Source organism: Aulonocara stuartgranti (assembly GCF_965226115.1).
Source record: "Aulonocara stuartgranti genome assembly, chromosome: 9".
Taxonomy (NCBI): Eukaryota; Metazoa; Chordata; class Actinopteri; order Cichliformes; family Cichlidae; genus Aulonocara; species Aulonocara stuartgranti.
The window spans coordinates 31,552,186-31,567,677 of NC_138960.1; the positions used below are offsets into that span (position 1 = coordinate 31,552,186).

Below are 15,492 nucleotides of genomic sequence, written 5' to 3' on the forward strand. Positions count from 1 at the left end.
CTGTTGCTGGGTGTGAATTGTTGATGGAGTCTTTAAACTTGTAGTTGCTGTTTTCCAGACTGAAGCAGAGTCGTTAGCTGAAAACTGGTTTTAGAGGTTCATTCAGGACACCTTCTCAGGCTCTTACAGCCTTACCTGTATCATAACAAAGTGTATAAACCCCAATCCACCTTTAACATGGTCCTTCTCCCAAACCTTCAAATAGGACTTTCTGGCCCTGTCATAGTAAAGGGCTGCTTAGAATATTAGAGCCAATGTCACAAAGTTCCTCCTGAAGTATAAGTGAGTGAGAGAGTTTCCTCACTTTGCAGCACAACACGTCTCACAAGATTTCTACAAGCAGTCAGAGTGAAATTTGTACTTTGTGTTGTCAGATGAACATATGAGACACTTTGACTCTTCAGTGCAGTGTGGAGCCTAACAAAGATCTGTTTTGTGTCCCAGCTGATCAGCAGGAGGAGAAGAGTCTGACGGAGCAGCAGAGGAACATTTTCAGCCATCTGGACTCAGCTGAGTCACTACAGAGGAAACAATGAGCTCAACACAGGAGGTGAGGAAAATATCACAGTTTCACCAAATAATCAGTCAGGTCTAAAACTCTCATCCTCCCAACCTGTTATATGACTGTGTTGTATATTATGTTGTTTTTTAGAGACCACAGCACATGTTAAAATAAGGAAGGTTTATTCATCAACATTATTAATAATCAAATGGACATTTGTCAGAGTTTTACCCCTGATACTGCTGGATAAACAGAAACTCACTCAGGAACGAGGTCACACAGAGCTCAAGTTTTCACTCGCGAGGGGGAAGCAGTTGTCTCCAACCCACTTCAACTTGCTTTCCCCCTGCAGGTTGTTTTTATTGGTTACACACATGAAGCATAAAGCTTGTTGCTGTATTACCTATGAGAAACTACTATAACTGGTTATAAAGTGATTGTGCTGTGCAAGTGTGATTATACATTGTGTGTGGTTATATGATGAGAGTGCAGCTGTCCCAGATTGTTGTTGGTAGAATCTGTTCTTCTCAAGGCTGCTTGTTCCCCTTATCAATGTCATGCATGTAGTCATATGCGTAGGTTACCTAGATAGCAAACAGAAGCATTCTAGCTTTCTAAATGGCATTGTGTAGCTTTTTAAAGGGCAACCTACAACACATACATTAAACCTAACAGTTTTTTCATGACCCCAAAAAATACACGTTCAAAGCACCACAACAGCAGCCCGATATCAGACAGAAGCTCTCAGCTGAGCTCTGTAGAGTGGGCAATTATAATGAAGCTTCATTAGGATTTGTAGATTCAAGCTGCTCTTCACATTTTTGGCCAGCAGATGTCACCAAAGAGGACTGTGTTGAAAAGCTTTGAGTAATGAACCTTTTTCAATACAAGCTTCAGTGTTTCAGAAAGCTTCATTTGGCCATCACTGATATAAATAATATTATAGAAACGATCAGAGGAGGCAAAAGTACATTTACTCTATACTTAAGTAGAAGTACAGATATTAGTGTTATAAATACTTCAGTAAAAGTATTCATTCACCTTCTTTATTTAAGTACCAGTGAAAAAGTACAGGCTCTGAAATGTAATCAGAGTAAACAAGTAAAAGTAGCTCCTTGAAGAACATTTTAACCACATGTTTTTTATCCAAAGTTAACTGAACCTTGTGCTTTATTAATGTAATAATAAAATAAGATTAGTAAATGAAGTAAAAACTATTTATTTCTAATAAAGGTTCTCTGTTTGAATCAGGTGTGAATGTGCGAGTGAATGGTTGTCTGTCCCTGTGTGTTGGCCCTGCGACAGACTGGCGACCTGTCCAGGGTGTACCCCGCCTCTCGCCCTATGACAGCTGGGATAGGCTCCAGCGCCCCCCGCGACCCTGAAAAGGATAAGCGGAAGCGAATGGATGGATGGATGTTTGAATCAGTTAATTAGAAAATGAAGGAAAATAAAACATGTGTGTATTTTCTGTTGCCTACACTGTAGAGGGTGACTTTGCCTCTAAACAGGAACATGAGCAGGGAAGAGGTTAAAGTGGGATTGAGCAGGTGGGAACCCTAAAATCAGCTGTAGTGGCTCAGCGTGGGGAAAAGAATCACAGCTCACAATAATTTCTGTTGAGAGCTCCAGTAGATTTTCTTAAATTACAGGCTGTGATCAGCTGACCTGCTGCTCTCTGTGGATGTACACAACTGAATTCAACCAGATGTCAGCAGATGTTTCATGAGCTGTCCTGGCTGATTTCCATCCTCTACACTGACAGTACACTGTCTTTATATTAGACACTATACTGTTGGTATGAAGGTGGAACTCAGTGAATGAATGTCAGCATCATGAGCTTCAGTTTAAATGAATCTCTGCTACACTTGATGTAATCTAACTGTGACATGAGCACCACAGTCACTGTGCACCAGTCACACACTGTTCTTTACTTTAAATCCATCACAGATCAGCAAACGAACCTGTTTATCCTGCACTAACCTGCAGAGGATCTTCATGCAGTCTTTAAATAACACAGTTAATCTGCCTCAGATTGTTTTGCAGCATCTTTCACAACCTGAAAAAACACAATGTCACATGTACAGACCCAATATCTGATTTCAACACATGAGGACTTACATGTAAGCTTTAATCTCCAGTTGATCAAATCCCACTGAGCAGTCCTTCCCTTTGAGGAATTATGGATTTGATCAACTGGTCTGTGAATGCAATTGACACCCCTTCTCAACAAGAAGTCTGGGCTCGGGTGAGCCTGAGTGCTTAAGATATCTACCTATTCGGAACCATGATAACAGGGTTCTTGCTGATCGGAGCTGGCTTGGCCCTGGCTTATCGCAGAATTAAGGAAGTGGAACTGACTGTTCAAACCCCCACAAGGCTGCCCGCTGGGATTGAAATGATGGGACGAGGCGTGAGTTTCTCAAAATGGGCTCATTGAGTGCAGCACGGAGAAGATCTTGGAGAACGCATGGCTGCCGTGAATACTCAGAACAAGACCTCTGAGTGAAAAACTGGATTACATCTGGAGGGGCTAGCTCCAATAACACCTTTGAGCGCAAATTGGATCAAATCTTGGGAAGTGCACTGCGGTCGTGAGTTCTCAGAACCTGCTCTTTGACCACAAGAATGACAACATCACGGAGCGTAAGTTTGGATAACATCATGGAGAAGCTCACGGCTCTCCAACGGGAGATTGAGAGACCAGCGTTGGAACAGCTTTGAAATACATATGAGTTGTTCGCACTAAAGTAAAAACCATCATCACTTCATGCGGCTACCCCTTCGGCGCCAGCTGCGGCCTCAAGGCTGGAGCCGAACAAAACACCCTGATAACGACTGTGTTTAGTCTGTTCCTTCCCATTCCATGCAAGGCCACCTGGGTTGGCTGGAAGACTGTTTACTTAGCCTGATAGGGCGGAGGACACTGTCTCAGCTGAACTCTGGACACGCGCACACACATACACTTACACTGATAAGCACACACTCATCCCCCTCCCTTTCCAAACGCCTTCGATGCTTGTTTCCTGTTTCCTGCTTCCTGCGGGGGAACACGGCGGGTCTGTGTGCTGGAATGGTAGCGCTGTGCAGGGCAGCTGCTGTGTTCGCTTCGGATTACTCCTCACTCCTCACCCAATCCTGTGGCTTGTCATGTCTTTCACAAAGTTGTGCTGTGGACATTTATGTGCTTTTTGTACAGAGAAGTTTTTTGTTTCCTGTTCTCATGCTGTCCTACCATGGAAGCACAGCACGAGTAGAGGTCTCTTTTTTTCCTCTTGTACTTTCCCATTGTAGTGTACATTTAAGTGTTTTTCTGTAACGCTACCGATCTCCAACTTGTATCCCCATGTAATGTCTGTGTTGTGTGTGTAAGGTCGGGGGGGGGGTCCCATTTCACTGCAAGGCAACCTGCATGTGGTGAATAAAGCTTTGATTGATTGATTAAATCTAACCTCTCTTCTTCCTCTCCTGTCCTGTGTGTCTTATCTTTCTCCATCTCTGAGTGAAGTTAGCTCTCTTCCTTTTCTCTCCCTGTGATGTACAGCAGCTGGACCTTTAGCCAGCAACACACTGTGAGACAAACTGCACACAAACGGTTTGTGTGTTTGCTGATGTTTGTTGATAGAAACGCTGCATTTGAAATTACCTGTTTGTTCAGGTGCTGTGCAAAAAAGAAAGAAGAACAACGTCTCACTTTAACTCCTGACTATGACTCACAGTTTTGCCTCTTTCATCTCTTTTTATGTTTCAAACCCTGGTGATTAGTACACGATCAGGATTGTCTTTCATGTCTTACTTTTCAGGCTCAAATCAGTTTGATGCCCTTAGTGATGAAATAACTCCCCTCAAATTCCTCAAACCAAAAGTAAAAAGTCTGTTTTGAAAATGTAATGAGTAGAAAGTCCTTTTTTTAATGTGGGGAGTAAAAGTAAGGAAAATAAGGAAAAATATTTTAGAGTGTTTGAACAGTCATGAATTATTTTTAACACCAGGTTGGATGTAATGTGTTAGAACTACCAGCAGGTGGGGATAAGAGACCTTTAAGGTGTTTGGTGCCACACTCCACCTTCAGGTTTAAAACTAGTGTTAATGGAGGGAGTTTGAAGGTTGAGTTTGTTCCACGACTGCATTTCACTCACTGCCTCTGTTTGTATCTCTGTCACTGCAGGACCAACATGGAGCGAGAAGTCAGCACTCTCAGGAGGCCGACAAACCTCACAGAAGAAAGAGAGAGAAAACATACACCTGTGACGAGTGTGGGAAGGATTTTACTGGGAAGGGTTCACTAAAACATCATCAGGTCATCCACACTGGAGAGAGACCGTACAGCTGTGACTTGTGTGGAAAGACTTTTTCCTGGAAGGATGCTCTGAAACAGCACCAAGTCATCCACAGTGGAGTTAAAGCGTACAGCTGTGATCAGTGTGGCAGAGCTTTTACTCACAGTAGCAGCTTACAGAGGCATCTAGTTACCCACTCTGGAATTAAGGCATACAGCTGTGACATTTGTGGGAAAACCTTCAGTCAGATAGGGTACCGAAATATACACCTACGCATTCACACCGGACATGATGTGTACTGCTGTGAAAAGTGTGGCAAACAGTTTACAACCAACACGCAGTTCCAACAACACATGTTTACCCACTCTGAGGAGAGACCTTATAAATGTGACCTGTGTGAGAAGACTTTTAAATCTCCACATGACCTGAGACTACACCAAAAGATCCACACCAGAAAGAGACTCTACAAGTGCAGTTACTGTGAGGTATGTATTTATATTTTTATCTTGTCATTTTAGCCTGACTGTTTGGAACAACTCTGCTCATTAAACTGTCTTAGCTAGGGTTGGGTTTTGATAATCGATTTACCGATTAAAATCGAGTCTGGCATGGATAACGTGATATCAATTCATTAAAATCCTGAATCGATTTTTTATTATAATTTTATTTTTTCCCGAAACGCCCGAATCTCTGGTAAAACCTCATACAATTTCGACAACCACCAAACAGTAAATGAGAGCAGGAACACGGATTCTGCACAAAGACGTAAACACAAAGCGCCGACTCGCAGATCAGAATCAGTGAGATGTCGCCTTTCTCCCCTGACGGCACGGACATGGTCGGGGCTGAAAGCTTGCAGCTCACTGATTCTGATGTTTCGGCAATTCTACTGCATGAAAAAGCAGCTCTGAGTGATTATTCAGATTTTCATTTCAGTTATGATTTTTGTTTGTTTTTTATTTGCTCTTTATTTCAGGCGACGTTCAGGATAAAAATGTTGAAGGACTGACTTACACTGTCGTTGTGTCTTTGTTTAGAAGCAGAGCGACACAGATGGATCCAGTTCTCAACCCTGTCATCACTGTGGTGGTGGGAAAGACTTTCATTGTGACCTTTGTCACAAAGCTTTCAGTCGGCAAGAAACCCTGAAAATACATCAACGTAAACACACTGGAGACAAACTGAAATACTGCAATGAATGTGGGAGAAGCTTCAGCACATCAAATGGATTAAAACGACATGAACTCATTCACAGCGGGACAAAAAAGCACATCTGTGATCAGTGTGGGTCATCTTTCATTGCTGCAGGTGGGCTTAAAACACACAAACGAGTCCACACAGGAGAGAAACCATACAAGTGCAGACACTGTGACCAAAGCTTCTCACAATCAGCTAATCGTAACTATCATGAACGTACACACATGGAAGGAAACTACAGCTGTGACCAGTGTGACAAGAGCTTCAGGAATCTCAGTTCATACTCCAGACACAAACGATCCCACGTTACTAATAAACTGTTTCACTGTTACCAATGTGCCCAAACATTCACTAAATTATCTGCTCTGTGCAAACATCAGTGTCATCACTCGGGGCTGGAATCACTCCCATCACAGTAAATCTGAAGAGACAGAAAGATCCTCTTCTGCTTTCAGGGTCAGACTCAAAACCCTTGAGATCAGGCTCCACAGAGTTCAGAGTGAATCTCCTGTAAAGATCTGATGAGGCAACTATGAATGAAAATGGTTCTCTAGTCTCATTTTAAGCTTTCTAAACTGTTCTGCTTCAGTGTTCATGTCGAGTGGTTCGCTTTGTTCCAGCAGTTGGATGAAGAATTTTGAGCTGTGATTTCATTTCCTGTATTTCAGAGTAAAGGCTGAAGTGACAAATGGAAACATGTTTACAGTCAGTCAGATGAACTGTTTTCAGTGGCACAGATGGAGGTTTATCAGAGGAGGAGACTTGGCTGCTCTCCACTCACACTGAACAGGGTTCCTGCAGCTTATTAAAAATCTGACCTGAAAGTTATGAAAAATTTCCTTGTAACACTGAGTTACAGTAGGGGGCTGCTCCGTAATCCAGTTCAATAACACATCTCCTGACATTAAACATAAGCTTATTTAATAATGTGGATCTCTTTTTGTCCAGATTTTTATTCAGAGGCAGCAACTGTGGTAAGAATTGACCCGGATCTTTACAGATCTTACAGTTTAGTATCAAGTTCATTTCCTTGTTGATGCAGAGCCAGAATTTAGATATTTTTAGACAATTCCATAAAAGATGCATGTAAGTTCCATCTGCTGTTTTATATTTGAGAAGAAAAGGTTGAAAGATCTTTAAAATCTTTTATTTTTCCTTAAACTTGCTGTAGGTATTAAAACTTATGATTTTGTGTTTAAGATGTCGAAACAATTATTTTGGGAATTGATTTTTTAAAGTTGTGGTTTCATTTGCTCAGAGTTCATCAATGTTTTCCTGATACAAGGTGGGATGGATCCATGCTTTTATGCTGTTTAAGACAAATTCTGAAAGCTGAACGTTGCAGAGATTGAGACCCATTAGACCAGGCAGCATTTTTCAATCTTCTATTGTCCTAAGCTGTGGCCTCAGTTTCACTGGAAGTTGAACCCAAGTATGGTGTTCAGCTGTGGACTGGTCCATGGACCCGCCTGTCCTCCAGGAACACAGGTACACATCCTGGACAGGGAGGAACGCCTGTTTGAGACCAGAGTCAAGGAGACCATTTACATGACAAGGGAAAGACTCTGAATCAAGGAAGGGTCCTAAGGGGACTTTTATTTCCTTTGCAACATCCATTTAAATTTCCATTTAAACACAGACAACAAGTAACTAGGCTAAGCACAGTAGGAAATGGTTTGCCCCTTCTCATCAGCAACACCTGGACAGAATTACCCTTGACCTTAAATAACCCCGTACCTACCTCTGTTATAACCAGCAAGGTGTTCAAATAGCGCACCACTTCAGTTTTTTTATTATATGATGACTTCTGCATTATTAAGTGATAAGAACAAGTAGTCTGATGTCCTGTAATCATGATGACGCTAAAATTGGAGATACAATAGAAGATACAATAAATAAAATAATTTTTTGTACAAAGTATCAGTATCGGTTCAGTATCATCGATACCAGCCTGAATTTTACTTGGTATCGAATCAGAAATGAAATCAGTGGTATCCCACATTACTAGTCATGATACATCTTTACAATATGCATAAGAGGGCAAACCATGTTTCATTTATAGGCAAGGCAAGTTTATTTATATAGCCCAATTCCACAACAAGGTCATTCAAAGTGCTTTACAGAGACATTCAAAAACAAAAACAAATAAAAAGCACGATTTAAAATTGATTAAAAAACAGTCGATAAAATCAGTAGTTAAAATGTAAGTTTTGAAATTTAAGCTTAAAAGTGTGGATTTGGTGCTTTATTCAAATGCAGCTGAGAACAGGTGAGTCTTCAACCTGGATTTAAATAAACTGAGTGTTTCAGCTGATCTGAGGCTTTCTGGGAGTTTGTTCCAGATATAAGGAGCATAAAAGCTGAATGCAGCTTCTCCGTGTCTGGTTCTGACTCTGGGAACTGATTTAAAGAAAAATGGATCCAGATGACCTGAGGGATCTGGAAGGTTCATACTGGGTCACTGATGTATTTTGGTACTAAACCATTCAGAGCGTTATAGACCAGCATCAGGACTTTAAAGTCTATCCTCTGACGGACAGGCAGCCAGTGTAAGGACCTCAGAGCTGGACTGATGTGGTCCACTTTTTTGGTCTTAGTGAGGACTCGAGCAGCAGAGTTCTGAATGAGCTGTAGTTGTCTGACTGATTTTTTAGGTAGACCTGTAAAGATGCTGTTACAGTAATCAAGCCTACTAAAGATGAATGCATGGACTAGTTTTTCCAGGTCCTATTGAGACATCAGATCTTTTATCCTTGAAATATTCTTGAGGTGATAGTAAGCTGACTTTGTTATTGTCTTAATGTGTTTTTCTAAGTGTAGGGCTGCATCCATCACTACACCCAAATTTCTCGCCTGGTTGGTGGTTTTTAGGTGTATAGATTGAAGTTCTCTGGTGACCTGTAATCGTTTTTCTTTGGCACCAAAGACTATTACTTCAGTTTTGTTTCTGTTTAGCTGGAGAAAATTGTGGCACAACCAGTCATTAATTTCCTCAATGCATTTACCAAGAGCCTGTACAGGGCCTCGGTCTCCTGGTGACATTGTGATATATATTTGTGTGTCATCTGCATAGCTGTGATAGTTTATTTTGTTGTTGTTTATAATCTGTGCCAGTGGGAGCATGTAAATGTTAAACAGAAGGGGTCCCAAGATGGAACCTTGGGGAACTCCACATGTGATACTTGTCTGCTCAGATGTGAAGTTACCTATTGATACAAAGTATTTCCTGTTTTCTAAGTATGTTTTGAACCAGTTTAGTACAGTTCCTGAAAGACCTGTCCAGTTCTCCAGTCATTTGAGTAATATGTTGTGGTCAACTGTATCAAATGCTGAACTGAGATCCAGTAAAACTAAGACTGACATTTTTCCACTGTCTGTGTTCAGACATATGTCATTAAACACTTTGGTCAGAGCAGTTTCAGTGCTGTGGTTCTGTCTAAAACCTGACTGGAAGGCATCATAGCAGTTATTCTGTTTTAAGAAGTAATTGAGCTGTTGAGAAACTGCTTTTCAATGATCTTACTTAAAAATGGGAGATTTGAGATCGGCCTGTAGTTGTTCATTTGTGTCTTGTCAAGATTGTCCTTTTTTAGTATAGGTTTGATTACAGCAGTTTTTAGTGGTTCTGGAAACACACCTGATATTAAAAAAAAGTTGACGATCTGTAACAGGTCTGACTCTAAAGTCTTTGAGACCTTTTTGAAAAAACCTGTTGGCAGGACATCTAAACAGCAAGAGGAGGAGTTCAGTTGACCTAAGATGTCCTCCAGGTCTTTGCTGTTAATAGGTTGAAACTGTTTCATGGTGTTTAAACAGTTTTTCGGTGGACACAGTACATATCCTGAATCTGCTGTTGATGTACCAATTGCTTGTCTAATCTTTTGGATTTTTTCTGTGAAGAATTTGGCAAAGTCATTGCAGGTCATGGTCGAATGAAGTTCAGCTGCCACTGACACAGGAGGGTTTGTTAGCCTGTCAACTGTAGAAAAAAACATCATTCTATACATCATTCTACCAGTAATCTAGTTCATCAGTTTGTAGTTTCACAAAACAAAACTAAAAGGAATTTTTGCCACAGGTTTTTCAATGAATTTTGTTAATTTTGTTTCCAGATAAGAGAGGCCAGACCTTTCTTATCCTCTGTGTTTAATCTGGACCTTGGGACAGCTAAGAGCATCTGATCCACAGACTTCAGTGATCTTACAGGAGCGAACCAATTTAAAAGATCAGAAAGGTTTGAGGGTGCTAACCCATGCAACGCCTTAAAAACACATAATAAAACGTTAAAATTAATTCAAAACCTAACTGGCAGCCACTGTAAGGATGCCAGTACGGGAGATATGTAGTCTTGGTTGCATAAAAAAAGATAACCTTTATTAATCCTTCGTGTGGGAAATTTTTGTTACAGTAATAGACAGTGCAAAGTTGCATAGAAAATTTTGAGAAAAAACACTGGAATAATACAGTGGGGCAAAAAAGTATTTAGTCAGCCACCGATTGTGCAAGTTCCCCCACTTAAAATGATGACAGAGGTCAGTAATTTGCACCAGAGGTACACTTCAACTGTGAGAGACAGAATGTGAAAAAAAAAACCATGAATCCACATGGTAGGATTTGTAAAGAATTTATTCGTAAATCAGGGTGGAAAATAAGTATTTGGTCAATAACAAAAATACAACTCAATACTTTGTAACATAACCTTTGTTGGCAATAACAGAGGTCAAACGTTTACTATAGGTCTTTACCAGGTTTGCACACACAGTAGCTGGTATTTTGGCCCATTCCTCCACGCAGATCTTCTCGAGAGCAGTGATGTTTTGGGGCTGTCGCCGAGCAACACGGACTTTCAACTCCCGCCACAGATTTTCTATGGGGTTGAGGTCTGGAGACTGGCTAGGCCACTCCAGGACTTTCAAATGCTTCTTACGGAGCCACTCCTTTGTTGCCCAGGCGGTGTGTTTTGGATCATTGTCATGTTGGAAGACCCAGCCTCGTTTCATCTTCAAAGTTCTCACTGATGGAAGGAGGTTGTGGCTCAAAATCTCACCATACATGGCCCCATTCATTCTGTCCTTAACACGGATCAGAATAGAATGAAATAAAATACTACATACAATCGAATAAAATAGACTACAAATGCTATATAGAATTGAGTATAATACAACGATGCCAGAAAGAGTATTGCACATGTGTGGATGTGTGTGCTTAGTCAGTTGAAGTCTTTCTTGTGCTGTGGAGTCTGATGGCAGTGGGGAGGAAAGACCTGCGAAATCTCTCCGTCCCACATCGTAGGTGCCGCAGCCACTGAAGGAGCTGCTCAGAGCTGTCAGAGTCTCCTGCATGGGGTGGGAGATGTTGTCCAACAGGGATGACAGCTTAGCCACCATTCTCCTGTCACTCACCACCTCTAGGTCCAGAGGGCATCCTAGAACAGAACTGAAAGTAGAGATAGTGTCTGTCTCCCAAATCCAACCTGGAAGCTGGTTCCACAGAAGAGGGACCTGAAAACTGAAGGCTCTCCCTCCCATTCTACTTTTAAATACTCTAGGAACAACAAGTAAGCCTGCAGTGCGAGAGCGAAGTGCTCTAATAAGGTGATATGGTACTACAAGGTCATTAAGATAAGATGGAGCCTGATTATTTAAGACCTTGTATGTGAGGAGCAGAATTTTGAATTCATGCCAGTATATGACATCCCCTCATCTCATCTATCACTCTCCACTTGGTGTCCATCTGAGAACAAGGCACAACTTGCTATTGCAATAAACTATTATGTAATTATCCACACCTAACAACTCCTGCACTTAATCTATAATAAAAATTGTGACAGCAGCAAAACATTCCAGTTGTGCTTATTATTATTCTTATACTGGAATACCTCTCCAACAACTGGTCCATGTGTTAATGTTACCTGTGCTCTTTGTAATCCAGCTGCTGAGGAATCCTCTGCCTTTAGTAGCCTCACACAGCTCTGTTTCCTCCCCATGTCCTTACCAGCCATGTCTGGACAATGTTATATCATGAATAATAATTTTAAAAATCTATATACATAAAACACACACAGTGACATTTTAGACCTTCTTCAGAATACTGGATATACTTTGGGCATCATGGTGCTGATCCAGAATCCTTCCCTTATTATTTATTACTAGAGCTACAATAATAAGGCAATGAGGGGGGGAAAGTAATAAATATGAAATATTGTATTCATGATGTATTCGTTTCACTATTCACTCTGTGCAGGCAGAAAGCTTATTACATGTTTAAACTGTAGAGATACAATCATTTTACTGCTGTAAAATCAGCATTTTGTCTTATTTAAAATATAAATCTAATATGATCTGCTTCTTAATGTATGTTCTTTAAAATACAGCGTGTGATTTTTAAATATTAATTATATATAATATTAATTATAATCATCCATAATTATGTGGACATGAATATTAGATAGCTTTTAGTGAAATACAAGCCCTCGCGGAAAGGCAGGAGAAGCCCTGTAACTTACTTTAAAACTAAATATGTTCCATAAAACGCTGACAGAGCTACAGACCCATGACAGCCTTACCCAGTTAGCCAGCAGCTACGACCAGCACTACTTGTGCAGTTAATAAAAGGACAGGTAATGTTTGTCGCGCTGTTGCACACACAGCACGCTCAATTGTTTCAATTCGTCAGTTGCAACAAGACAACTTACCAACGTGTACGTAATAAGCTAATACTGTGTGCTGTAGACTACAGTGTGCACTGTACACCTACTTACTGGTTTTGTCGCATCAGTCTGTGGCTACGTCCACACGTATACGGGTATTTTTGAAAACAGAGATTTTCCATTTTCGTTTTAAAAAATAATCCCGTCCAGACGTAAAGGCAGAAATGAAGGAAAACGCTGCTATGAACATGCCAAAGCAACAGTGCAAAAATATTCCTAACCGTGCAGAAATGTTGGCCAATCAGAAGTCTGGAAGCCTCAGTGGGAAAAAGTAAACAAAGCTGGGGCATAGAAGCAGAACCGAGTCGTATGTGTGGAGGGACAGTAACTGTGTGTATATGTAAGCATTTAAACACTGCAGAGAGTACAATTAACAGTAACAGTATTGTAGAAATTCATTTCACCGAAACAATAACGTGGCGCACAGTGTGACATCAAAAAAGGCGCACATCTTTGACGCTGCGTTTTCTCCGTTTTTCTCGTCCACACGTAAATGCAAAAACTGAGTTTTCAAAATTATCCACTCTGGCCGGAGTTTTTAAAAATCTCTGTTTTCAGTGACCAAAAACGCCGTTTTCGTGTGGACGAAAGGTGCAAACACATAGAAAAATCTGCATTTTCAAAAATACCCATTGGTTAATGGCGATCATGTGACTGATGCAAGTCATTTCCTTTTATTTAGCAAAAACTAGGATTGATAGTTAAATATTATTTTTGAGGGGCACAGACAGGACTCCACAAGTACACACACATAAAAAAAATGCCTCAACAAACGGGCACTTTGGGCTCCCATCAGGAAAGGGACGGGTGCTCAAGCCCCTTCCGCCCCACACCCAACCAATCCTTGAAATCTGTGGAAAAGTAGGACACGTTCGTCACCACATTTGGAGGACTCTTCGACTTTGAAAAGCCTTCATCGCATCACTGTGACATAATTGCCTACAAATGCGGCATTTGAAGTATCAATCCCCTGAATTTGGACACAGTCTTCCTCTCCTGGTGCATGCTCACTTTTTTTTCGTGGTTTGCAAATAAGGAGGTGGGGCATTGCCACCACTAACTAGTGTGGACCAGAATTCACTCTTGCCTGTGTGTGCGCGTACCCGTGTGTATGTGTGTGCACGTGAGTGAGTGTGCATGTGGGTGCGTAACAGTTAAAGCACTGTGTGTGTGTGTCTCTGTGACTTCCTGCCGGTCAAAAGTAATCTCCTCACCAAGCTACATCAGATTACTTTAGACAACACACAAAACAGAGTTAACATATTACAAACACTGAGACCCCCACTCTGCATCCACTGGGCCAGTGGCCTCTTGTTGTCTTACATTTACAGATAAGCATGTGGAGAGTCTCCTTCAAACCTACTTCTAACTTATAACAATTATGAGTTTTTATTAAAGGTACAAGCATCAGCAACCCCACACTGTAGCTTCCTGCCTCCATTTATGACAGCAGACCCCCAGTGTCCATAAATTCCTTTCTCTCTAAACAATTACACACTCTCAGGCTACAGCTAAGCCAAACTAAAACACAGACAAATCCTTCCTTATTCCTATAATCTAAACAAGTTTAACACATCATATTATAATATTTTTTTTCTTGTACTCACTCTTAACAAATAATAAAAAATAGATGTTAAAAAAAAACAACCAGACAGAAAGATGATAAATTCCCCTCTTGCCCGTGCAGGTGGTTTATCATTCAAGCTCAGGTCCTCTAACAGAGGCCTGGGGGCTTGAGGGTCCTGTGCATCCTAGCTGTTCCTAGGACTGCGCTCAAATCTCCAATGTTGTTCCTGGGATAAGCTGGAGCCAAATATTCTGATGTCACAGTAGATTTCACATTACACGAAAAGAAGAACAAGAATAGGGAATTTAATTTAAACTTACATACAGTACAGACTTACATTGATCAGTATTATAATTATGTACAAATATATACAGATGCATCAAAGAATACAGCCAGTCAAACCGGGGTAGCATTTGTGGTACCTGAAAAGGATCAATGGTGGACCGTCAGTACACACTGGAGAAATGCTTCCAGTACTGTCAGCTGTTCAGTGGGTAGAAGACATGTGACCGTTACAATCAGGCATTTGTTCAGACTGAAGCTCTTCATTGGCCAGTTTACAGTGTAGCCACTCAGAAAGTAGAGCAGATGTACTAACAGAGGTTCAGCAAACATTTAACGAAATACACATGATGGGACTTATAGTTGGCTTTTTATGGATTCCAGCTCACTATGGAGTCAGAGGAAATGAAACGACAGAGTTGTGAAGAAAGCCACAAAACATGGGTTAACTGAACTGGCTATTAACTTCTGTCAGACAGAGATAACGAGTATAATAAGACAAGAAATAAAGGAAACATGGTAAAAAAAAAAAGTGGGAGGAAGAAAGGAGGGGACGATGGTTGTATAAAAATTTAAGGAGGGTAGGAGAAATGAGAAGCACAGGAAGGAGTAGGAGAGAGGAGGTGGTCATATCTGGAATAAGATTTGGACATATTGGTTTGATCACTACTATTGGTGACTGTCAAACCTTTGAGTCGCCGAGAAGCTGAATAGGGGGATAATGTTGACGCGCCCGCTGTTCAAAACGTAAGTTTACTGCAAAAGGGTTCAAGAAGTGAAAGTTGTCAGGCCTTATTCCAGTTTTGGGTGTCGACGTTCCACTCCACACCATTTGGTGGCGGTAATGCTCCATTTTGGTGTTTGACAACCGCCAATAACCAATAAAAAGAAGAAGAAGTCTGTTCCGGGATCACATGCTGGAAACAGTTTACGCAGACGGAGTTACCGTTTCATC

General features: G+C 41.1%; 1 protein-coding gene across 5 annotated transcripts in view; it reads left to right on the forward strand.

Moving 5' to 3' along the window:
• LOC309713791 (uncharacterized protein) overlaps positions 1-15,492 on the forward strand; it is a 29,483-nt gene that overhangs the window by 1,282 nt on the left and 12,709 nt on the right. For 2 of the 5 annotated variants that reach the window (XM_082545644.1, XM_082545645.1), the window contains exons 2-3: positions 445-550; positions 4,671-5,267. In XM_082545644.1, coding sequence (XP_082401770.1) covers positions 533-550; positions 4,671-5,267 — 615 coding nt within the window. In that variant the 5' untranslated portion in view covers positions 445-532. Of the gene's footprint in view, positions 1-444; positions 551-3,468; positions 3,762-4,670; positions 5,268-15,492 lie in introns of those variants that run through there. The other 3 variants (XM_082545643.1, XM_082545646.1, XM_082545642.1) reach the window with 2 other exon arrangements.